Consider the following 26,134-nt stretch of genomic DNA (forward strand, 5'->3'; position numbering starts at 1 on the left):
TTCTCAGAATTAGTATGTATTTACTTGCAATAAAAGTCAATAAATCACTCTGTAAATAGTTTGACAGTTTCTTCTAAAATTAAATATACCATGACCGTACAACCCTACAATTATACTCTTGGGCATTTATCTCAGAGAAACAAAAACTTCTGTTTACACAAAAATCTGTACATGAATGTTCCTAGAAGTTTTATTTGTAACAGCCCCAAATAGAGATAATCCAGTTGTCCTTTACCAGGTAGGTGGTTTAATACACTCTAGTACATCCATACCGTGGAGTACTACTTAGCAACAAAAATGATTAACTACTGAATTATGCTCAGTAAAAAAAAAGATAATCCCTAAAGCCAACATATGTATAACTGCAATTTATATAACATTCTTGAAATGACAAATTTTTACAAATGGAGAAGATATGAGTGGTTTCAAGCAGGTGGAATGGGTGAAAGGGAAGTAGGTAGGATTATAAAAAGGCAACATGAGCAATCCCTGTGGTGAGGGGAATTTCTTAATGTGGACTCCATCAATGTTAATATCCTAATATTCTTGTACAGTTTTGTAAGATGTTACCACTAGAGAAAAACAGATAAAGGATTATGGAATCTCTCTGATGTATTTCCTAAAATTGCTTGTGAATCTATAATTACCTTGTGTTAGGCAGCTTTTCATTGCTGTGGCCAAAACACCTGACAAAAATAATTTAGTAGAGGAAAATTGTATTTTGGGCTCATGGCTTTAGAGGTTCAGTTTGTGGTTGGCCAGTTCCACTGCTCTGGGACCACAATGAGGCAGAACATGATGGTGAAGCGTGTGGCAGAGGAAAGCTTCTTAGCTCAAGGCAGCTAGAGAGCAGAGAAAGCCAGGAGCCAGGGACAAAAGATAATCCCCAAGGTCATGCCCTCAGTGACCTACTTCCTCCAGCCACCCCCCACCTGCTTACAGTTACAACCTCGTAATCCATTCAAATCATTAATTCATCAAATGGATGAATCCACCGATTCAATTACCACTTTCATAAACTCATCGTTCACCTCTAAACACTCCTGCCTTGCCTACTCTGAGTTCTTTTGTGGGGATGCCTCACATTCAGACCACAACATCTTTAACAGTTTAACGTTTTTTTTTTAAAGAATAGGAATCAATCTTAATGAGAATAAAAAGCAGCTACTGTGTTGGAACGAGCTCTGCCTTAAGGAAATACGTTTCAAATAGTGGCAAATATATGATATATGGGGAATACATGGTTTCCTCACCAGCAAAGCAATACATAAGGGCGAGTAACACACAAGGGAAACATACAGTGGAAGGAGAGGATGGTTGCAGAGCTTTAGAATTTACCTGATACATCAGCCCTCTCAGCTCCTGATGCTTGCAAATACGAGGAACCCCAGGTCTAAGCTAAAGTCAGTGGAGGTGGCAGATTTAAACAGGAACGGGCACTGCTCAGGTGCCCCCTGTTCCCTCCAAAACAGTGATTCTCAAATTCAGAGAGCACTGGATTCACAGGAGAGCCTGTTAAGGCCAACATTCCCAGACATGTCCCCAGACACTGATTCTGTGACTCTGGGGTATGGCTCATAAATCTGCATTTTTAAACAGGCTCCTGGGGTGAAAGCAGACTTTTAAGAACACTGCTCTAAGGGAAGCTGAGAGGCGGACTGGGTCTCCTCTGCCCAAGAAGTGATCCTTGTCCTCAATCAGAACAATGAATTTCAGTTGTATTTCCTAAAGGGAGATTAAAGGGATTCTTCTAGTAAGGGAACTTATAAAGTCAATTACAAGGTTAATTGCTCAGAACTGAACTCATGTTAAGGAATGGTCTAGATGTGGATTCTTAACTGCAGAGAAGAGGAAAAAAAAAATTGTGGCCATTTTGTTGTAGTGAGACCATGGCCTGGTTGTCCCTAGGGTCTGTACAATAATTAGCATTTTGAGGAAACCTGGTTCTCCCAGCACTGTGGTCCTGTGGTCAAGAGCAGCATGAGGGGAACAGATCATGGTTTTCTTCTTTTTACCCTTATGAGTACTTGGGTGACTTTGGAACACAGAAATTAAACTATTTAGACAAAACAAATTGTTACCAATAAATATTATCTTTTATCTGTCATTTTTTTTTTTTTGCCTGTGTACTGGACAAAAAGCTCCATATAAAACAGAAACTCAGGGGAAATGGGGAAATGTTGGTTAAAGGGTACTAACTTTCAGTTTTAAGATAATAAACTCTGAAGATCTAATGTCCAACGTGATGACTATAGTTAATGATGATGTATTACATGTCTGCAGTTGGTTAAGAAAGATCTTAAATATTCTCACCACACAGAGAGAGAAAAAAACAAAACAAAACTGTGGTGATGGATATGTTAATGAGCTTGATTGTGGCAAACATTTTACAATGCACATGTGTATCAAAACATCATAATTTATATACATATGTATAATTGAGAAAAACTGGACACACACACACACACACACACACACATACATATATATCTCTCTCCAGTTTTTGCCAATTATGCCTCAATAAAATTGGGAACAAGTAGGGACTCACACACTTATCCCAGCCCACAGCCACGGCCACTCTCTCACTCTCTGCTGTCTTCCTGATTTTTTCTTGTCCTTCCAGGTACTAGTCTTGTCTGTGTTCTTCTCAGTTTGTTTCTGGGCTTAGGACATTTGCTCCTCTTGATGATAATTCTGATTATTCACTTTAGTTGCTTTGCCTCTTGTCATCTCACATATCCACGGTTTCCAGCCCACCCTTATTCTAAGAGATTCCCAGCTCATTTCCACCTGATGGAAGGTGTTCTGCCCACCAAGGTGCCCCATCATCTGGCCATGCTGGTGTGTGCTGGTGATATTAACTATAATACCACTGATGAAGCACATGGTTACCAGTGACCAGGTACCGTCTCTCCTCCTTTTGCCTGTCCTACTTTGGTCTTACGTGCTTAGACATTCCATACTTGGCCTGTTTCACTCTGTGTTTTCAAAGGACTAGTGAAGGAATGGCTAAGAGGGTCTCTTCACACATACCAATTCTAAGCCATTGTTAATGGATGCAGCAAGTGTGGTGTTCAGAACAGCACTAGACCTTGGTGTGTCATAATCAATTAGTCATGCCTGCCTTGGGTGAAGATGTGTGCACGGTCTTGCATTCTAAGAGGGGGACATCTTCCGACAGGATAATTTCTTCCTTTCTTCAGGGCTGATAGATTAACTGCAAATGCCTCACAAGATCTCTTTGCATTCCTTTACTCAAACTCAAATCTTTCAGAATAGAAACTATTTCTAGTGCATTAGCATTTTCCATTCGTTTTTGCTATAAAAATATCTGCAAAGTAGAAACTGCAAGAATTGTGTCTTTTCTCCAACGAGAACATAATCTGCCAGTGCCTTTGGCAGAACCCATTTTGTGCTTGTAGTGTGGGAATTGGACAAAATCTTCCTAGCTTCAGGTCAGAAATAAGTGTAGCTTCTGGGCTGAATGGTATAGGGAAAACTGTTCCCTATTATTTAGTCTCTTCCTTCTGTGGCTGTTGCTTATCTTTTACCATCAATTGTAGTTAATGGTCTAGAGACAAAACTTAGCCTCTGTCTTAGAGCTGAAATGTGAAAATCCAAATCATGGGAGCTTGCTTACAGAATTGCATTCCTATTTTCCACACAAAATCAGTGTGTTCCACGTCCCAGCACTCTGACCGGTGTGTCATGTCTACAGAGTGTCATCTTCACAAGGGAACACTGACTCAACTTACCTTGTAGTGGAAGAGAAACAATCCACAGAACAGGCTGTACAAATCCGCTGTGAGCAGAGAGAGGTTGACCGAGGTGGCGCTGGTTTTCTTTATGACAACTGGCATAAAGCTGTAGAGACCAAACATGCAGGCGCTAAAGCCAACATAGAGCAGTCCTGGGAGAGAGTAAAGAGAGGAATGTCAGTCCCTCCTCCAGCATCCTCAGCAACCCCACTAGGAGGACCAAGAGGAATCTTGCACCCTACCTATGGCTCACCGAAAGCAGTTTTTCTTCCTCCGTATTCATTTTGCTTTCCCCTATAAAAAGTACTTAAGGGTAAAAACTTATTTCTATATGTTTCAGGTCCTAAGTTTAACAAAAGTGACATCAGATCTACATAAAAAATTTGAGCATGAAGTAAGTAAACTCGGTACAATAGCCCCCTCTAGTGTGGAGGACATGCCCTTCACTCCAAGAGGAAGATGGAAATGCGTTTTCATTATTTCAATAAGGTAGATCTTGTGTGTATATTCTGCCATAGTAATATCAGAAGGTTTTTGATTCTCCATCAGAAGTTTTAATTCCCTAAAAGTACCAATTTCCCTACACTTGGGTTTCACACTACTTATAATTCATTTTCCTTTTAATCAAGTTACTAAAAATGCAATAAATACTACATAACCTATGACTAATACATGAAAAGACATAAAATTAATTCAGTATTTCTTAAAGAACTCTGTGATTAACAGACTGTGAACAGATCCATCTTTAAGTCACTAAAAATAATCAAGTTTGGATAGAATATAGTCCACACTATTTTTTTTTTTAAAGGGCATCATTGATTTGCATCATACCATGTCTGTGCTCCAACGTTCCAGAATTCTTATACTCTTTCATCATATTACCTAGCATGCCCTGTGTGGATTCTGACTTGTGGGTTCTGATGTCTTGTATTCACTCATTTACTCAATCATTATTTACTGAGTATCTTCTATACCCTAGGGACTCTGCAATGGGCTAGAAATACAATGAAACACAAGATGGACCAGAAGCTTAGGGTTGCTATTTGAGATCTGCAGGAGGGGGTAGTGGTTAGAAAAGGTGGTTAGGTAAAGCTGCTTTGTGGAGATGACATATACCTTGAATGCTAATGGACTAAAAGGAGATTGTAGAAAGCAAGGGAAGAATATTTTAGGCAGGGAGATCTTCACATGAAAAGAACCTGAGAAGGGACAGGGTTATAAAATCTTTGAGGAGCTGCCAGGGTCCAGAATGACTGAATGGGCAGTCACAAGAAATGAGATAGGAAAATTAGGAAGAGGATGTATTATACCAATACTTGTGTCTTAGAAAGAAATTTATGTCTTATTCTAGTTGCAATAGGAAGCCACTGAGCAGTTTGTAGCAGGCATTTAAAGTAATTTGATTTTCGTTTATAGATTACTTTGTCTGCTCTGTATAGAGCAGATGAGAAAGAAGAAAGCCTGGGAGGAGACCAGTGGAAAATTCAGTATCCTAGCCCAGGCAAGAGAGATTAGTGGCTTGCCTGGGCTTGCTCCCAATGGCAGGGGAGAAGAAGGAAGGAGGCTAGATCTGTGAAGACTCAACAGACCCTGGTGAGGGACTGAAGGTGGGTGGTGAGGCAGGGAAGGTATCGAGGATGCTATGAGTTCTAGCTAATTTAGAAACTAGGTGAATTATGATAGCATTTACTGAGATGGAAAGAACTAAGGGAGACTAGGTTTTCAGGGGAAATAAAAGCTCCATTTTGAATGTCAAATTTTAGATGCTTATGTATAATCCATGAGGATTTGTCTATTAGAGAGCTGGATAAGTCCTTGGAGGGCTCAGACAAGAGGTGTGACTTTATAAGCACACTTGCTAAGCCGAGAGAGTAGAAAAACTGGTATACAGCAGACTTTCACTCTACTAATTAGGCTAACTCAGACTGCTACCAGCTTTAACACATTTTTTTAAAGCTGCAGAAATTAAATATAGGGGTACACAGTGGAATAGATACGCCATCACAGTGGTCTGTTTGGTTAGGTGAACTAGTGCTTTGGTGTAGCATTACCCTGTTTGTAAATGCCGCAGTCAATCAAATGAGCACATTGTTAGCAGGAGAGTTGGCCTGCAGTCCCCATAACAGGAAGCCATGAACCCAGTCAAGGGGCCTCAACTGTCTACACCTCAGATTCATTGATAAAAAGAAAGGTGTACCCTTAATTAACTCCAAGATTCGCCTGCTATGTGGTCCCATTATCCTGTCTTCAAGGGAAGGCCAAATCTTGATTGGCCTCCATAAAACAAACAAAACAAACAAACAAACAAACAAAAAAGGAATCAAACCACAACATCAAGTACTGAAACCCAGTACATTTTCTTTCCTATGACATTTGACTTTCACCATAGCCTGCATTCATTCATACATCCATTAGCACAATACGGCAAATGGGACAAAGGGAATATTTAAGTTATTTACTGGACTTCCAGCTGTGATTCTAATGTTTCTGCTCCCCAGGAGCATACTTCAGCTGGATCAAGTTGTACATTTGAGTTTACTGTTTAGATAATCACAGCCAGTCTTGGTGTTCAGTAGAGTAAAACAAAGGAATAAAAACAATAAGAAGTAGTATCTTCTTGCTTTTAATCATTCTGTATCTTGCAACTGTCCCACACTGTGGGAAATTACAATTTGTTAAAACTTTCTTCAAGTCCAGAAAATATAAAACATTTCTCCTTCCGTCTACTCTAAGGAAAAAAAGATTTTTTACTTTGATAAAGTAAAAACCATATGAGCTGTCCAAGAGATTCTAAGAGGTAGATCAGTGTTGTAGAAAGAGGAAGGAGAGAGATCCACTGACAGATGATGGAAAATGAAGACAGACTCAGATTATGTTCTTTTACCCCAACCAATACAAGTTCTTCAGAGATCAGAACTTGGGCCACTCTTGGGTGACTTCCCAAGGAGTGCGAGGAAGGTGAGATGATGCTGACCACCCTTAATGTTCCCTGCCTCTTTGGTCTAGGAGTGGCAGTAGTTGCTATTCCATGTCCCAGTTCCCCAGACAGAAACTGCAATGTCAACCTAAAGTCCTCCCCTTAACATTGTCTCCACCACTTCCCATTTGTCTATATTTTATGAGATCGGAGAAGGTAGCATCGCATCCCATCTTCTTTGCTGACATTCATTCATTTGCTCATTTAAGCAAACACTACAAACACTAATTCATAGAACTAACTGGACATAACTTTCTTAGCCTTGTTTTTGAATACACAACCAGGGTAACTCTGCATCATGTCCAATCCCAAGAGTGGAATCCTAAATAGAAGTCATACTCTATGTACTTATAATTTGCCAAAATACCTTCTACTGTTGTGTGTAACTAAAAAGAACAACAAAAACAACAACAATAAAAACACCTTCTCTGATAGCCATGTGCCCACAATCAAGCTAAACAAGAAAACTATGTACTTGGCCAGTGTAATGAGGACAAATGTGGCCCAGGCATCACAATTTCAAACCCAACCCTACAAATCCTTCAGAAAGAGAAGGATGGATATTTGATTCCCCTTCTGGGCCATTTGGGCCTAATTTCCAATCAAGAATTAAATGGATGACTTTGTAATGTGTTCCTTTTACACTGTCTTCATCATCTTGAACTACAGAGGACTGACATTTTAATGGCAGTCTGGGAGCTTAGGATAAAACTATCTTTTGATGACACATTTAACTAACACAGAATTATAAGAGAGCCTCGGTGGACATGCACATGACATCCACATAATTAGAGGAGAAATTCTTTTTGATCATTATTACTACAGTCAATATCAAATTAATTTATACCCACAGACCACAGCATGTGAAGTGCTACTAAGCACAAGAAACATTTTTGAGAGTTGTGGCTTTGAGAATCACAAGGCAAATTTGCTTCTATAACCTGCAGCTGCTTTCCTTTCCTCGCTGCCCTCCTTTGCCTTCCCCATCCTCTCCTCTCTACTCATTTTCATTTAATTATAACATCCTATACATACATTTGAGGAAAAATAAGTCACAGATCTTTGATGATATAAGGACCGAGCAGCTCTTGACATCACTAGCGATATCCCTTCGTGGATGTCACGTGCACTGCTGTGGCTCACACGTGCCTTCAGAGGAAATGATGTCCCCAGCAAGGTGGATCTGGAGCATAGGGGCCCAGGGGTAGGTAAAGTGATGCAGGGGACTTTATGTCCTTGTTCTCCTCCCTTGTCAAAGGAAGCTGTCAGTTGTGTCAAATCTATATAGGCTGGAGATGGCTTGAACACCAAGCTCCAGGGTTGTGGAGACATCTGAATTTTTTTGCCTTCCATTTTCATTCATTCTGCACACAGTTTCCAAGCACCTCTTGGCTAAGCCAAATTCCATGTTCACTGCTGGGACCCGTGTGCCTCCGGATAGACACAGAGGATACCTGCTGAGGGCATTCAATGGCAGTCCCTTCACGGGCTTGCTCTGTGATCGATCATTAGAGCATCACCTAGGATCTGAAATCCTTGTCCCCAATATTTTAGAGGAAAGTGATTCTAGAAACAGGTGGAATATGAGATGCCTTGGATGACTATTAACTAGCTCAAAGCATGTCTGGTATTTTCTAGGTTCATTTGGATACCAAAAGGATTAAGGATTTCTAATGTGCAAACGGCTCCTTTCTGAAAAGGTTTTTATGGGCTCAGAATGCCCATTACCTTGTTTCATTTCATGCTTTTTTGTTAAGTTCAGTTTTTTCCTTTTTACTAAAGTGCCGCTTTTTAATGATCACATCAGTTTTGTGCTTCCTGGCTAGACCAAATTGCTGTCATTTCTGTGCTACCACTGCCTCAGGGCATTTTCCTTTCTGGTTGGTCTTTAACCTAATAACACACTTCTGTGTCTATCCACCATAATGGCACCTTGACAGTGATAATGTGAAGAAGCTCAAGTAGGAAACATGATGAATTACACAATCTGGTCTCTCACAGTGTACAGGAATCCCTGAAATGAAAAGGGATTTCACCATCTTTTCCCCCTGCCATTCAAAATCCCTTCCTTGTTCATGCACTGCGCCCAATCACATCACTCTTAAGATTGCTAAAAACAGTATCTTAAGGTGTGCAAACTTCTTACCTATTTGCCAATCCCAGGGCACCTTTAACAGCTCCTTATGCTCCATAATAGCTCTGCAAATTCAAAGAAAGCAGACCTGATGAGCAAGATGATAATTTGTTCTATTTTCTCCCTTCTCTTGATTTGCCATATTTATACAAATAATAAAACAACCAATTGAATTTCAAAAATAACTTTGAGCCATACAGAGGCAGCCTGTGGTCTTGCCAAGTGTGGCCAGCAGTGGTGAGAGCTTCCTGGTGGCTATGGTAGAGCTCAAGACTCCACTGTCCTCAAATAGTCCATCCAGACCCTTTGTCCTTTCTCACTCAGATGCTTTCTAAGAAGCAAATGCCCAGATTCAGAAAATTTCTGTGCTTGCAGCTTTAATCAATTTTCTGATTGGGCATTTTATAGAGTAGTAGTTCTCAAGGATAAAGGTATCTTTAAAGTCATCTGGAGACTGTGTTAAAATACCACTGGAGAGCTTGATTCTGCAGGTCCAGGTGGGGCTCCAGGAGATGCATTTTGGACAAGCTCTCCTGCAATGCCAGGACTGCTGGTCTGAGGACCACACTTTGAGAACTACTCACTAGAGGAGGACCAGGAGGTGAGGTTGGCACCACTCCACCAGCATTGCTTTGGTGCCAGTGTGCCTTCAATTATCCTATTTGCTAAACAAACCTTTATTTGGCAACAAGTGTCCCTCAAATGGCTCAGCCATCAATAATGGGCTGTAACTGAAGCAAATGAGCACTAAATCTCTGAATATATATTTTGAATTCAAGTATAATAAGCCATAACATGAGCCATCCATCTATAGAACATTGGCTATGAATAGCTGATCTAGAAAATTCATTCTCCTCTCCCAAAGTTCAAACACCAAACTTAGGAACTTTAAAATGCCACCACACTGTCAAACTAAGTTCTTCTCAGATAGTCTTTCCCACCTCTATGCTTTGTTTGGTGAGTTTTTCACCAGTATTCAGGATGTCAAAATCTGGATGTTGGCTAGAAATAGCCTATATACAAAACTTGTTTCAGGTGATGCCAACATTATCTTCCATTAGTAATTTAAGATGTTGAACCAACACAATTACAAAATACTTGCTTTGCGGATAGAATTTGATGTGAGAATTAGTCATCTGTAGAAAAGGATTTGGTGAAATTAGACTGGAAGTTATACTACCATTCTTTACTTCTTACATGAAACTAAAATGTATGTTCTTTACTGATGGAAAATTATGATTTGACACTTATTCTCACAACAAGTTGAGGTACTGAATAATTCATTAAGTGATGATTTATATGCACTAATTCCAGGATTATTACAGAACTTGTGCTTTTGGTTTTTTGAAGCTTAATGAATATTGGGTTACACTTTCATGTTTTTAAGGAAGATGGAAATACTTAACTCTAAGAAATGAATTGATATATGATCCATGGGCGATAAAAATCAAGTTTATAAAAGGGCAATTTACAACCAGAAGTTTCCTAGTGGTTATCACTAGTAAACAGAATGTCCTTTTGTGGAAGTACACTGAATTGTGATATTTATGCTTAACTTTTCTACTTCTATAAATAATAACATGCTTACTAGGTTGGGAGAATGGATGTATTCTTAATGCTTTCTTGAAAATTATTTTCCAGGCCTATTAAATGTTTTATAATTTATAGAAATTTGTGTAGTTTGAAGGAAATTTACTAATAAATATACTTTGCACATTTCATGAGACCTTTGTGTGGGAAGTTTGTGACTTCTTTTCTGCCTTGATTTTTATACTTTTAAGGACAAAAACTTTAAGAATAAGTTCCATTTATTTGCTCCTTGAATTTTTTGTTATTTTTTACTCACAATTGGATTCCACTGAAAAATGCACCAAAGAGACCAATCATTCCCAGGAATTCCACTCGGCTCAAGGTTCGGATGATGTATTCTTCCCAGACGTTAGAGATACCATAGAGCGTAGCTCCGCCTAAGACCAGAAGGTCCCCTACCAGCTTATTTTCCCCTAGGAACCAAAGAGAACAGAGTGAGCCTCATTAAAAGTTTCTTAATAAGGGAATCTGGCTGCAGCAAATGGAGCTTTCTTTGCCCATTCTATTCTGACATTTTTATATGAAGTCCTGCGATTTCCAGTTGAGATGGAGTACAGATTTTTTATCTGTACTCTCTCTCTCAGTGTGTTCTGATATAAAAAAGGTTTCCTATCTGGACACAACCAGAAGTTTTCCCTAATCAAGAAGGGGACTCAGTTCTTTCGAATTGATTCTCTCCGTCAAGTTCAATGTCTGCGGTACAGTTATGTGTCTGTGAATACATGCTGATGTGTGCACGTGTTCTTTTTGTTTCAGGGGAGTGAACCTGGCTTAGAACAAATAGGATCAATTTCCTCCCCTCTGCTCTACGTGGTGAGAATAAACAGAACAGAGCAGGCAATACTACATTTTGACCATGGGCAAAATGTGCACATACATGGACAATGAGATTAAGAGGATTTATGAGCTGAAAATTTTCAAATCTCCTGAAGAAAATAATGTATAATGCACTATAATGTTAATATTTTGCTTTTTTTTCCATCAAAAAAGCAACTTGTTTTAAACTCAATTTTGTTTTGAGTCTAATTTTTAATGAATGTTTTCCCAGTATTTCCTGTAACGAGGTAAATTCTTTCCACTCCAGGAAGGGTGGAGGTAGGGAACAGGGGAGCTGAATCAGCGGTGGCAGGGCCTCACTGATGGGCTCTGTACTCACATGGCCTCTGGCTCTGGGCTGCAAGAGTTGGCAGGCCAGAAGCTTAGCTGATGTGGCACTCTGGGGCAATGTGAGGTATGGGGATGAGAAGGTGCTCACTCTAGGATGATTCTCAGGAAGGGACTCACCTGGACTAGCTTTGGATTCCCAGATGAGTTGGAACAATCTAAAACTGCAGAACTAGGCTCTCAATTGGGAGCACAGGGCATATTCTAGGTAGAGGTTTCACATGAGAGCCTCTAGGCAGGGCTTGAAAGAACTCTGCGTGGTCACCTTGGAGCACTGGGTATCTCCTCTAAATGGTGCCACTTTTTCTGAGGCAACGTCCCATTCCTGGTAGGGACTGGGGGAGAAAAACGAAGAGACTCTGAAAGGCAACAGTTTGCAGAGTCTATTCTCAAGGGAGTGGAGCTGAGAATGAAATTTTACGGGCTAGGAGCTTTCCCTGGGTCCCTGGGGAGCTAGTCATTGCTATCCAGCAGATGAGCTGAGAACTTAATGAGGCCTTGGTGAGAAACTAGACCAGGTAGAAGGTCCCTGCAGGCATCTTCTGGGGAAGTTAGGGTTGCTATGACAGAGTGTGAAATCTTCAGCAAGCTTTTTATGTGTCGACTAAAAAAATAATGACAAACTTTAAGTAGTTCATTTGAGGAACAACTCATAAGATAAAATATACCTATAGCCTGAACACAATTATAATGAACACAATTGAGTGTCTTTTCATTCAGGAGACATTTAAGAATCTTGTGACGACACAAAGTCATTATTATGAAAATCACTTATCATTCTACTAGGGAAGTATGAAAGGTCTACTTAGTAGAATTCTTGGTCAATACAATTAGTTTTAAATGACTGGATTAAGGAAAGCTAAATCATAATGAAATATTTTAGTGGGAATTAGGAGAATATCAATTCTACCTTTTAAAAACCCTAAGAAGACACACTGTTTTGGTGAATAGTCTTCCGATTTTTTCAAATTTCACATTTGTATAGCTGTGGACTACTCCGCGAACTGACCTTCACTATAAGAAATGTATTCACCAGTACTTTGAGTCTCTATAATTCAGTGATAATTTTGGTTAATAAGAATTCAATTCTGTGTAAGTGCAATTTCAGAAATATTTTCAGAGTTACCAGTGATAAAAAGATGAAGTAATATTTATTAGAATTTTACTGTTAATTAGACAATAAGATAACAAATAACCCAATCAACAAATGGGCCAAGGACTTGAATAGACACTTCTCAGAGGAGGACATACAATCAATCAATAAGTACATGAAAAAATGCTCACCATCTCTAGCAGTCAGAGAAATGCAAATCAAAACCACCCTAAGATACCATCTCACTCCGGTAAGATTGGCAGCCATTATGAAGTCAAACAACAATAAGTGCTGGCGAGGTTGTGGGGAAAAGGGTACACTTGTACATTGTTGGTGAGACTGCAAATTGGTGCAGCCAATTTGGAAAGCGGTATGGAGATTTCTTGGAAAGCTGGGAATGGAACCACCATTTGACCCAGCCATTCCCCTTCTCGGTCTATTCCCTAAAGACCTAAAAAGAGCATGCTACAGGGACACTGCTACATCGATGTTCATAGCAGCACAATTCACAATTGCAAGACTGTGGAATCAACCTAGATGCCCTTCAATAGACGAATGGATAAAAAAAATGTGGCATTTATACACAATGGAGTATTACTCTGCAGTAAAAAATGACAAATTCATAGAATTTGGTGGGAAATGGATGGCATTAGAGCAGATTATGCTAAGTGAAGCTAGCCAAGCCCTAAAAAACAAATGCCAAATGTCTCCTTTGATATAAGGAGAGTAATTAAGAACAGACTAGGGAAGAAGAGCACGAGAAGAAGACCAACATTAAACAAGGATGAGAGGTGGGAGGGAAAGGGAGAGAGAAGGGAAATTGCATGGAAATGGAAGGAGACCCTCAGGGTTATACAAAATTACACACAAGAGGAAGTGAGGGGAAAGGGAAAAACAGTACAAGGGGGAGGAATGAATTACAGTAGAGGGCGTAGAGAGAGAAGAGGGGAGGGGAGGGGAGGGGGGATAGTAGAGGATAGGAAAGGCAGCAGAATACAACAGATATGAGTTTATCAATATGTAAAGCAATGAAGTGTAACTGATGTGATTCTGCAAGCTGTATACGGGGTAAAATGGGAGTTCATAACCCGCTTGAATCAAAATGTGAAATATGATATATCAAGAACTATGTAATGTTTTGAACAACCAACGGGGTAAAATTGGGAATTCATAACCCACTTGAATCAAACTGTGAAATATGATGTATTAAGAACTATGTAATGTTTTGAACGACCAACAATAAAAAAAAATTAAAAAAAAAAAAGAATTTTACTGTTAATTATATTTATCAGTTTTTAAGTAATTCTGAAGTGGATCCATGTGCATATAGCATATGCTATAATTTGAATCTTAAATGTCCCCCCAAGGTCATTGTGTTGAAGGCTGGGTCTCAGGCTTGTGGTGCTTGCTATGGGGAGAGTTCAGGGGGCATGGAACCTTTAGGAAATGTGACCTAGAGGAAGGAAGTGAGGTAATTGGAGGCATGCCCTTAAAGGGGGTATTGAGACCTAGCCCCATCCTCTTACTCTCTTTGTCTCCCTACCACCATGAGGTGAAGAGGCCCTGTCCACCATGTGCTCCTGCCATGATGCACTGTGCTACCACAGGCCCAAAGAAACAGGACCAATGGGTCAAAACCACTGAAACTGTGGATCAAAATAAACCTTCCTTTTTTATTTTAAGTTGATTTATCTCCAGTATTTGTTACATTGATGCAAAACTAACATGGCATGTTTGAAAATTTAGTTGATTAACCAGTACATAATTTTGTACAACCATATTATATAATGAACTGCTTTATATAATAAGGGAACTAATATTTTACATCTAAAATTTGTCTCTAATTAACTGGAAATCACTATGTACTACTCCATATTTTATGAAGTTAATGTAGTAGATCCTGACGTGGTGGTACTAGTTCATTAAAAAGTTTCATGGGTTAAATTAGGCAAAGGAAAGCTATCATCTCTGCGTGCATAAAGACACAACAAGTGATAACATTTTCCAAATTTTGAGTAAATGGGAACATTTGAAATGATGAAATGTTCATCTAACCTGAAACTTCTCTTCCTCCTTTGAATAGCGTACCATTGATATCTAGGCACCTACTGTTTTCCACTCCGTGCCTGTGACTTGTTAACTTCCTACCTGTTCTTTCACAAACAGGGTTGAAGGGCATGGACTCTCACTTAGCTTTATATTCTGAGGATGAGTCTCGGAAAATTATGGGGGAAATTATGCATTCTCAATAAATATCTAGGTGAACTGAGCTCACTGAAAAAGTCTGAATTCAGGTAGAGTTGGGAATAGTCACACCTGTGTCACTTACTAACTGTATAACATTGGACTAACTACAGGGTCTTTCTAAACTTCAGTTTCCTTACCTTAAAATTTTGTTATGGTGAGAATAATAATACATGTAAAATGCCTAGCATAGTATCTGACACTAAGTGTTCACAAGTAGTAGCCAAAAAGTGAATCAATCATTCCCTTTGAATAATCATCTGTCTCTTTGTGTTGGGCCTTCCTCATTTTGGATTACTCCTTAATTCTAATCAACCAAGTCATAATTGTTTTTTAAGAATTGATTTTCCAATTATTAGCCTTTGCTTTTTTTTTCCCCCTCCTGAGATAGGATCTCACTATGTTGCCAAGGCTGCCTTCACAAACCTCCCTTTCAGCCTCCTGAATAGTTGGGATAATCGTCATGTACCACTGCACATGGCTTCCTTATTAGATTTTTGTTTAAGCACCAGAAATATCATGTTTGGAGGGATATTTGTGCACATATAGTGGCAGAAGGAGAAGAAAAAAGGTTGTCAAGATCTAATGATAAGTTATACTATCTTGGAATACTGAAGACTATTAGTACAACCTAGGTAAAGGTCCTCATACCACTGAATACATTTGAGTCTCAAATACTGGAATCATTTGTTTTGTTTTTCTGGAACTCAATTTGAGCTCCAAAGTCTGACATCTGGGGAATTTTCTCCACTCTGGGCAATTCTGGAAGTTGTTCACCCTAATTTACTATATTAATGCAACTCTATATTTCTGGCTAGATTTCACATCTGGGCCAGATGATTTAATAACAGGCACTCTTACATAAAAGTTTCTTATCTTCTCTGAGCCTTGATTTCTTCAGCTGCAAAAAAAAATAGAATAAAAATTCTTTGCACAGTTAAGATAATACAAGAAAGCACCTGGCACCAGTGGGCACTTGACCAAAATGTCACTTTTATTTGTGTCTAATTATCTGGCTCCTTGAAAATACTTTCTTTCTCTTGAAATATATATAAAATTATGTCTAATAAAATTGTTCTTATGGGTACCTAACATCTTTGATAAATGAACTAAATGCAATGAATGTATTATGGTAGAGAATATTCTGAAGGGCAAGAAACTATGTTTTATAACCAGGAGCTATTTTAATTGTATTTTATTTTAATCCTGTTACCTTCCAACCTTCTCTTTTATATCCATAAGTTTTCCCAGGGAGGTAGAAGTCATGGAGATATGTGTCTTGAGCTTTCCCAAGCCATTTTTATGCATTCCAACATATATAATATTCTAAGGAGCAACTTCCCTTGCATCCCTCTCCCCCAGCCCACACTGGTAACAGCAGTGATGATCTCTCAGAAGGGGACTTTAATACTGACATGGAGCTCAGATGGCACAAAGACCATATACATATTAGGATCACCAATATTTACCGACCAACTTGGAAAAGACACCTCCTTTCCTGTGAGCTCAAAGGTGTGGGAACTTCCTATGGTGGGTGCTTAGTTTCTGTGATGGGCAAGGAAGGAGAACACAAGTGTCATTTGTGTCTTCCCACTATATATGCCACTCACAGGCTAAAAGGCAGGGTCTCTCTCCCAGGCCATGACTTAGATGTCTTCTCTTTACCTCTGTCTACAGAAGGCAGACTTGATGGTCAGGTGTCTACACCAGCACATCCCAGGTACATCATCCTAAGCCCTGACATTTATGTTTTGTATCTGGAGGGCCTGATGCCATTTGAGAAGCTTCCTTCAGAAAGGTTAAATCCAATGAGGAATTCCTAGATAGTGGGTGAAGAGACATGCCGACAAAGCATAATTAAAGCAATTACCTTAATTATAATGAGGTCAAAGTAACTGAATGGGCCAAAATCAATGTGCTGGGGGAGAGAACTGCCAAAATCCTAAAGTAAGGTGAAGCATGGATTAAACAACATTAAAAAAAGGTCAGACGTTCTTTTATCCTGTGAGAGGCCCCTGATAAAGTGATGATAATTAACATAGAGCTGAACACATCATTAAAGTTCTAGAGAGCGCCTGAAGTATTGTAGAAAAGCTCCGTGTCCTAGGCTAGTTAATACAATTGAACCAACTCTACGCTAATGATACAGAAAAAAGGGGGCAGTGTATTTTTGATAATGATACACACCACTTTTAGGATGATATTGATCTCAAAATCAATGTGGGGTTTTTCCCTTCTTAAAAAAATACTTTATATGATAGCTTAAATTGCCACCAAATTTTATATTTTTATAGAAGCAAAGTATGTCCAAATGACCCCTTTCATCCTATATCTGGGTTGGCCTTAAAATATCATCCCATGTACTTGGTCACCATTTCAATAGCACAGAGGGGCTCTGTGACAATAGTTTAATTTTTGTTAACACTGGTGCTTTAGATGTCACAAAGGCAATAGTGCTGTGGGCCTGACTCACATGGGCATATGAAATACCACTTGATGTTTTAGCCATGTCCACATTAAAAAAGAAAAAAAAATGACCACTTTGAAAAGGTCCTCAAGGACTTACTGTCTTTTTCTTAAGTTGTACTACTTTTCTAACACTTCTTTTGAAACCAGATAACATTTTTAATGGGATTAGTGTATACAATCCATGTTAACATTAGAGGCTTAGACATTCAGATTTATCAGGACAAGTAGTCAGTCTCCTTGACTGTAGAATGTAAGATGATGGCCAGGATGGCCAGGATTGGTAGAAAGAATTTTTTTTTTTTTTTAAGGATACAGAATTCTTCTTAGTCTGTATTTACATAGTACCCAGAAAGTTGAGAAAGTGTATTTAAATGGGAACTTTAGAACTGGTCACACTGCATCAGACAAAAGTACCATCTGATTAGTTCAAAAGAGATTATTCATATCGAGATCACTGATGACATGTAAAGACACAAATTTGGCCCTTTGATCCGGTATCTATTGATATGCATGGAATCAGTGTTTCACAGGAGAGAACTGGAAAATGCCAGAGTGTGTACTGTTAGACATCTGTCTGTTGAGGTGGAGATTGATAATGTTGTTCAGGCTGCGGTCCTAGGAGGCCAAGACTGTCCCTCTTTTGCTCTGTCTTGTGTCATTAGCCCCCAGCAACATGGGAAAGGGGGAGGGACGGGAACTTTGGGGTCTAGTTCTTGCTGTCCCAGCTCTGTGACTTTGGTTGCTCTTATATGTCAAATATAAAGAAGCTGAACAAGGTCATTTCTTGCTCTAAAGTTCTATGGGGCAACATAAATGACATCATTTGGGAGACTTTCTATGACCTAGTCTCGTAAAGTGCAATGCCCCAATTTTTAGTTTTTATTATCTAATTTCCTAAGAAGAAAGGGCAATTCCAAGAACTATAGAAAGGTGGAGAGTTTCGATCCCATGCCTGATGTTAACAGAGGCAGTCATTTTTTTTTTTCATGTTCCCCAAACCCTTCTGTATAACAGGATCTTGGTGTATTTTAAAGAATCACAATGCTTTTTAAAGTATCTTCTGGAAATCTCTTGCATCGGGGCTTCCCAGTAGGTTCACAGAAATCTGATGAGTTAATCATGAAGCTTCATCTTATGAATCATGAAACTTCACCCACAAGCTGTGATGAATATCAGTAGCCCCTCCCTCACAATAAATAAACAAAAATCCATGCAAGAGGAGATGGTACATAGCTCTTCCTTGTAAAGATATCCCACACTCCTGATCTAGCTTCTAAAGGTGAAATACCCACACTTATGCTAAAAAACCAACTTTCATGTGGTGGTTTGAGAGCCCAGTCTTTCTCTGGCTTGGCAGAGGAAGGGCTAGGGTGTGGAGGAGTAGGGAGGAGTGTGGAACACCCTGGGCTCCTAGAATGAACTGTCTCATAAAAACACCTCTAATCAGCTAGTCTAGGCCAGTAGCTTTGGCCTCCCAATTTTCCTCCGAGTAGATGGTAACTCCACTTTAAGCACTGTCTGCAGTTTTCTGAATTCACCTGCAGGCATAATGCCCCCTTCATTTACTAGAGAAACATTTATTAAGTACTTCCTGCATGCCAATATTTTAGGTGTGAGGAACAAACACGAATAGGACACAGTCACTGGCAAGACCAGGTTCCTAAGATCCTTGTTTCTCCCAATCACAAATATTGCATTTCTTGCTTTGGTGTCCCCTATAGAGGTCACCAACCTGGTGACCACCCAAAGACTCACCTGCTCCCTGATGCCTTCCCACGAGCACATCGGCTCCCACCATGCAGCCCATCCCCAGGATGCAGACAACAATGCCGACGAAATGCACAGCCTTGTACCGGATCAGCAGGAAGAACCAGGAGAGCAGAATCACCACTGGGATCACAAAACAGTCCAGGAGCTATTGGAGGGAGGAAGGTACATAAGAGGAGGTTCAGGAGTGCTGTATTTGTCACTGAGAAAGCCATGTCACTAATTCAGTTCCGCAGAAGGTATTTCCCCTGAATCTGAGTTTTTATGTAGACCCATAACTGATTCAGTTAAAACAGAACTAAATGCAAGTTAAGTTTAATTTTTCACTTTATTGTAAACATCCCATGAGCCTTGAGGGAAAGGAGAAGGCAAATCAATGAGGCAGGTCGGCAGTGAAGTTTCTCCTGCCCCTCTGGGGTGAGGGAAGCATTGCCTCCCTCTTCTTCAGAGCCCTGGTGGTCTCCACTGGAACACTTGGGCACGCAGAGGAAAGATCCAGTCATTTTTCATGATTCCATTACTTTAGGAACAGATCTCAGAATGGAAGGTGAGGGTATTAGAACGTTTATTTAATTTAGAATTTACACAGAACTTGAACTTAATCTCTCCCAGACAATTGTCTCCCTACTACCAGTAAGAGTTACTTAGTCTGTCCTTGTCATTTTACTCTTAAAAGAAAGAAATGCTGTGCCAGGTACAGGGGCACAGGCCTGTAATTCCAGCAACTCAGGAGGCTGAGGCAGGAGGATCGCAAGTTTGAGATCAGTCTCAGCAACCTAGCAAGACCCTGTCTCAAAAACAAAACAGGCTGGGGATGTAGCTCAGTGATAGAGTACCCCTGGGTTCAATTTCCAGTAGAGAAAGAGAGGGAGAGGGAGAGGGAGAAGGAGAGGGAGAGGGAGAGGGAGAGGGAGAGAGAGAGAGAGAGAGAGAGAGAGAGAGAGAGAGAGAGAGAGAGAACGCGTGCTAGAGAGAGAGAGCTCTAAATATTAATACAAATATTAGTCTTAAAGCTTTATAAATAGATTTAAATATTATTATTTTGAAAAGTTTGAACAAAAAGTAGAAAAATAACTTTGACTTCATTTTTATGCACAAGAAATTAGATTCCATGTGACACGGAAGCCCCCAGAGTTGGTGCAGTTTGCCTCGATCACATAGAGATGTAACGTGGTGAAATGAGAAGATCCCACATCAAGAGTCAAAAGACCTGAGTTGGTGAACTAGGGCCTGACTTGTGGCTGTGTCCCCTTGGGTATCACAAACTCAGAAGCTCTAGGTTCCTATTAGAATGAAGACAACAATTCCACCAACTTTCCCCAGAGATCAGTGTGAAGCTCAGAGATAATACATAATCAAAGTATTTTGTACAGTGTGAGACCCTCAATGCCTGTCTATACCCTGCTTCCAAACATGTGCTCTGTGCTGCACAGAACTAACTCTCAATGTCATCCCTGGAAAAAACTCTGGATGCACTAACCAGGGCAGGGTCTACAAGAGACAAACTAATGTCCTGTAGAACTTCAGACTCCATGTGCCAAAGAAAAAACTTGGGATTTGTCCTGCTGCCCAGTGCAGCTCCTTGCTAGAATCTTTTTTTTTTTTTTTTTTTTAAGAGAGAGAGAGAGAGAATTTCTTAATATTTATTTTTCAGTTTTTGGTGGACACAACATCTTTGTTGGTATGTGGTGCTGAGGATCGAACCCGGGCCATACGCACGCCAGGCGAGCGCGCTACCGCTTGAGCCACATCCCCAGCCCCTTGCTAGAATCTTAAGCAAGTGACTTTATCATATAGCAACTAGCATGGGTAGTGATCCCCCATGCTCTTCCACTTTCATGGCCTGCATTCTATTGATCATTAAGTTCTGTCACTTCCACCTTTGAAATGTCTGTCATGCCTATTCCAGACATGCTCTCCCACTTGTGCCAGCTACATCCTCTCCTACCTGCACCAAGCTCTTCCTTCTTGCCTCAGGGCCCTCACTCATGAACCCCCAGATTTTGTAATGTTGCATCTCAATTCTTTTTTTTTTAAGAGAGAGAGAGAGAGAGAGAGAGAGAGAGAGAGAGAGAGAGATAGAGAGAGAGAGAGAGAGAATTTTAATATTTATTTTTTTAGTTTTCAGCGGCATGTGGTGCTGAGGATCGAACCTGGGCCGCACACATGCCAGGCGAGCGTGTTACGCTTGAGCCACATCCCCAGCCCCGTATCTCAATTTTTGAATGTCCTGATTCCTTTTCCTTCAGATCTGCACTTGGGTGTTGCCTCCTCAAGAAAGCCTCTTGGATCTGTAGGTGAGGTCAGGTCCTGTTTAATGCTTTTGTTGCACTGTGCTTCTCCTTCATGCTGCCAACTGCAATAGTACTGAATTAACATGGAGGAATTGGCATATTATCTGACCTCTCTCTTTACCTGGAGATTCTACAGCCTGGAGGACTGTACTCCCACGGAGCAGAACACTGCTAGGATCATGAGAAGTATTCAATAATAGTTACTGATCAAATATATACGAAGATTTTTTTTAATGATCAGAAACATCAAAATAGAGTCTCTAAAATTCATTAAAGGCTTGGATATTTGCAAAGTATCCCTGAATGTCAAAGTGGTTTCTTGGCAGTGTGAATAGCACTCAGAATTCCCTCCATCCCCAAAGCATTTTTGTGACCTGAGCAGAACCCTCATGTATCTCTAGGCACTGGTCTTCCCCTTTGCAAAATGAAACAATCACTCAGAATGGAAAGCTGTCCCGGGGGTTGCTGTGAGATGACGAGGTTAAACTGAGGAAGCATCATGTGAATACTGAGCAGCACTGTGAGGCTGGGGCCTGGCCCAGAGGTTGTGGCTCTCCTGGAGGGATTCGGTGCAGGAGGTGGCAGCAGGTAGGATTGCATTGCAGCCCACAGTGGCTCACTGCACAGTTAATTAGCAATGTAAGTTAACGAGCCGACTTGATGTGGTAATATGTGCTAAGGCAGGTTTTACAACTGGCCTCAGATGCCGCTTACGTATATAAGGAAATTTCAGTTTGCCAGTGAAAACTGTTCACTTAAGCACAAAACAGTTGGTGATTTGTTCTTAAAATTAAAAATGACTGAATCAAGTTGAAATTTTTTTTGCTACATGCCTCCCACCTGGGATTTCATTATCTGGCTGGAAGCCCTCGGTCAGTAGAGCTGAAGGTCTCCATTCCTGAATTATTGAGTGCAAACTAGGCCACTTTCCAATCTTCGAAGAGGGCTGAAGTGAGTCTTTTTGTTTCCAGTGTAATTAGAAACCTCCAAGCATTTGATATGTCCTGGGGTCTATTTCTTATTGGTTTTAGCTAGAAAATCCTTATTTGTGTCTGGTGGTCCTGTGAGTGAGGGAAGGTTTTTCAGAAAGAAGGGAAAAAAAGCATACAATCAAGCCAGGGTTTCTGGGACATTTGAATGAGGGAAGGTTGGTGCTCAGCATACAGTGGGGCTCAGTAATTGGTGACTAAATGAATTAATGAAGGAACAGACCTGTAGTGTCAGTGACTGTCTGAAGGGACATTAGAGATAATTGACATTGATATTGGCATTTGGAGGAGGACAGCTTTTCATTTTGGAAGAATGTCCCATGCTTTCTGCAGGGTATTTAGCATTGTTGGCCTTGTCTGTTAAAACATTCCTACACATTTATAAATACCCCCAAGGGCAGTATCTCCCCAGTTTAGAATCACTGAGAACCCATTCTTTGAAAGGGGGGACATACAGGCACAGGAGGTGAAGTGATGTGCCCAAGGTGCCTCATATTATTGGCATCAGCACTAATTATACAAGGGCAATTTTATAGTATTTTATTGGAGGTCAATGACAGGAATATTTAATTGTTACAGCTGGAGGTCTCACCATGGCATCTGTAACTACAGATAAGAAACTGTTTGGCAGCTGTTATTTAGTAATTAGGCTATTATTTTTTAGTGATTTTTAGCCTCCAGACTTTCCCTTCATGGTCTTATAGCATAAGACATACCGACAAAGTAATTTTCCAACAGTTTTCTGGTGGCTTGACTTCTTAGCAAAAAGGGTTACTAGAGTAATAAAAGGGAGAAACATCCTAAATAGCTACCTACAACTGGGACTGTAAAAAAAGAAAAAGTAAACAACAACAACAACAATAAAATTGACCTCTGCTTTTTTAGAAGATTTAACTATTTTATATCCATTTCTCTATTCAAAAAGAAAGGATAAATATCACAGCAAAAGAAGAGATGAATAAATATTACTTTATAACTATCTTATAGCTCTAAAAAATCTCAGAGACCATTAAAAGTACTTCAGAAAGAAGAGTATTCATTGTCCTTAGGTTTACATAATGTATTCTTTCTCTAAGGATTTAAACCAATTTTACTCTCCTTATGTCATAAACCCTCAGCTCAGATAAGATATGCCAGACAGGTCTATGGTCCAATTATCTGATTTTACTGATAGAGACATTGAGGCACATAATACATGATGGCTGGGGCAACAACTCTGAAACCCTGGTAACAGCACCAGCATTATTATTTGTACCTTGTAGTTTTACATAACATTTGCAGAAGGTTGCATTAAGTTCACACTTACAGTTATGTTATTAAAAGATAACATAATTTAACAATTATGTTATCTTTTAATCTTCGTAACAGCCCTTTAAGGGAATTATGATTGAACCCATTTTTTTTTTTAATGAGGGCTCAGGAGTAAAGCCATTTAGTATGAGAATTGGGGCTAAAATACAAGTTTCCCAACTCTTAGAATAGAGTTCAAGTGCACCTTCTAATAGTTATAGGTCCAAGATGATGCTTTTAGGATAATAGAATATGTACTTGTGTGTGTGTGTATGTGTGTGTGTGTGTGTGTGACTGTGGTATCATTAACTCTCTTCAATATTTCTCCTTTTTTTTCTTTTCCACTTTAGCTTATTTCTGACCATCTGTGTATTTCCCTGCAGTCTTGGTTGTGCCCTGTCCTACACACACACACACACACACACACACACACACACACACACACCATCCCTCCCCTCCTGCCAGTGTCCCTCAAGCTTCTTTCCTTTGACCTGCTACTTCCATTTGGTAGTACTCCCTAGATCACTTTGTATTCTCCTTCAGACACAGATACTTCTTTTTAAATTTCTATTTATTTCTATTTGTTTACTATTAAGGCATTATAATTATACCTAATAGTGGAATTCATTGTCTCCTTTTCCTCTATTCCTCCCTTCTTCCCCTGGTCCCAGTCCTCTACTCTACTGGTCTCCTTTCTATTTTTATCAGACTCCCCCAACACCTTTCTTTTCCTTTTTACTCTTCAGCTTCCAAGCCTCTGCATTGTTGATGGATATCCCCAGTTGTATCCTGGTCTTGCAGAGTATTTTCTAAGTCTGTGGTCCACAGGAGGATGCATTCCAAGTATGGGATTCAGGGAGAGGCACAGGCCCTGGAACAACTGCATGAGGTGGAGGTGGAGGGTTGGCTCTGCTTAGCAATTCCACCAGGGGCATATGGTCTTTGCTGAGCAAATTCTGGGACATCCTCTCCCCAGAGGGGTGGAATGGGGAGGTCTAGGAGAAGGAGATAGAGGAAGTCTGCTGAGCCAGCAGTGTTCTTGCCTTATCCTTGCACAGATAAGGTTCCAGCTGCTCCTGCTGTATGGCTCCTAGAGAAAGCTTCCACTCTTTATAGGATTCTCATCCTCTTCTCTATTTCCCTGGCTCTTTCCTGTTGAGTCCCCTCCAAGTCCTATCTCAAGATGGCTCGACATGATAGCCAAGCCTACACTCAAAGTTGATCTGCCCAAGCACCTGTGTGCACATTGGCCCCACATCTTCTCCACTTGCATACAGTCTGTTGCTCTGAAGTTGTGCACTTTGATTTAAGATTTTATGAAATTCATTGCAGGAAAGCATGTTTTGTTTATCTGTCATACAATATATGGCCTTTTGTGACTGAGTTCTATCACTCAGCATAGTGTTTCCTGGTTCAACCATATTATAGCCCATTCCATTCTTTTTCATTGCCAAACAATATTGAATATACCACATTTTACTTACCATCCACCTATTGATGGAATAGGTGTAGTTGCTTCTACTTTTTGGATACTATGAATGATTCGGCAATGAACATTGGCACAAGAGCCTTTGTTGGGAAACATGAGTATCATTTAACATTTTGAGGAACTGCTACACTGTTTTATAAACTGGCCACACCATTTTACAACCACACAAGCTATATAGGAGGGTTCTAATTTCTCTACATCCTTGACAACATTTTCTCCCTTAGATTTTAGCCATCCTTGTGGATGTGAAGTAGTATTTCATTATTAATTTTAATTTGCATTTTCCTAATGACTAATGATATTGAGAATCTTTTAACATGCTAGTCATTTTTATAACTTCTTTGAAAAAACTTTCTATTCAAATCATTTGCCTATTTTTAAATTGGAGATTTAAAAATATGTCTTATATTTGAAATCGTTTTTTTTTACACATTCTTATTTGTTGCCAGTTCTCCTTAAATATAAATGATGTTTCAAAGAATATATTTATATGTAAACCTGTGAGTCTCTAAATATTTCCTTATGATAAATTCCTAGCCATGAAGTTATGGTTTACAAACAGTTAACTAATTTCTTAAAGCATACCATCAAATGTTTTTCCAGAAAGTTAGTGGCCATTTATTTGACCAGTCTCAATACTGAATATTCTAATTTTACTTCTGTACTCCTATAAATTTGTGTATTATCTTTTTTACAAGTTGCCAATTTGTATCAAATCAGATATAAAATTTTACTTTTAAAATTTTTCATAACCCATTTGAATCAAATGTATGAAATATGATATGTCAAGAGCTTTGTAATGTTTTGAACAACCAAATAAAAAATTTTTGTGTGTGATACTGGAGACTGAATTCACAGTTTCCTACATATTAGGGA

General features: G+C 39.6%; 1 protein-coding gene across 1 annotated transcript in view; it reads right to left on the reverse strand.

The window, feature by feature from the left end:
• The window catches only part of Slc35f1 (solute carrier family 35 member F1), a 382,601-nt gene that overhangs the window by 24,677 nt on the left and 331,790 nt on the right, over positions 1 to 26,134 (reverse strand). Inside the window, exons 4-7 of the mRNA XM_026394096.2 lie at positions 19,185 to 19,344; positions 10,716 to 10,872; positions 8,882 to 8,934; positions 3,756 to 3,910 (exon numbers count right to left, since the gene is read on the reverse strand). Coding sequence (XP_026249881.1) covers positions 3,756 to 3,910; positions 8,882 to 8,934; positions 10,716 to 10,872; positions 19,185 to 19,344 — 525 coding nt within the window. The remainder of the gene's footprint in view (positions 1 to 3,755; positions 3,911 to 8,881; positions 8,935 to 10,715; positions 10,873 to 19,184; positions 19,345 to 26,134) is intronic.

Source organism: Urocitellus parryii, chromosome 8 (assembly GCF_045843805.1).
Source record: "Urocitellus parryii isolate mUroPar1 chromosome 8, mUroPar1.hap1, whole genome shotgun sequence".
Lineage (NCBI taxonomy): Eukaryota > Metazoa > Chordata > Mammalia > Rodentia > Sciuridae > Urocitellus > Urocitellus parryii.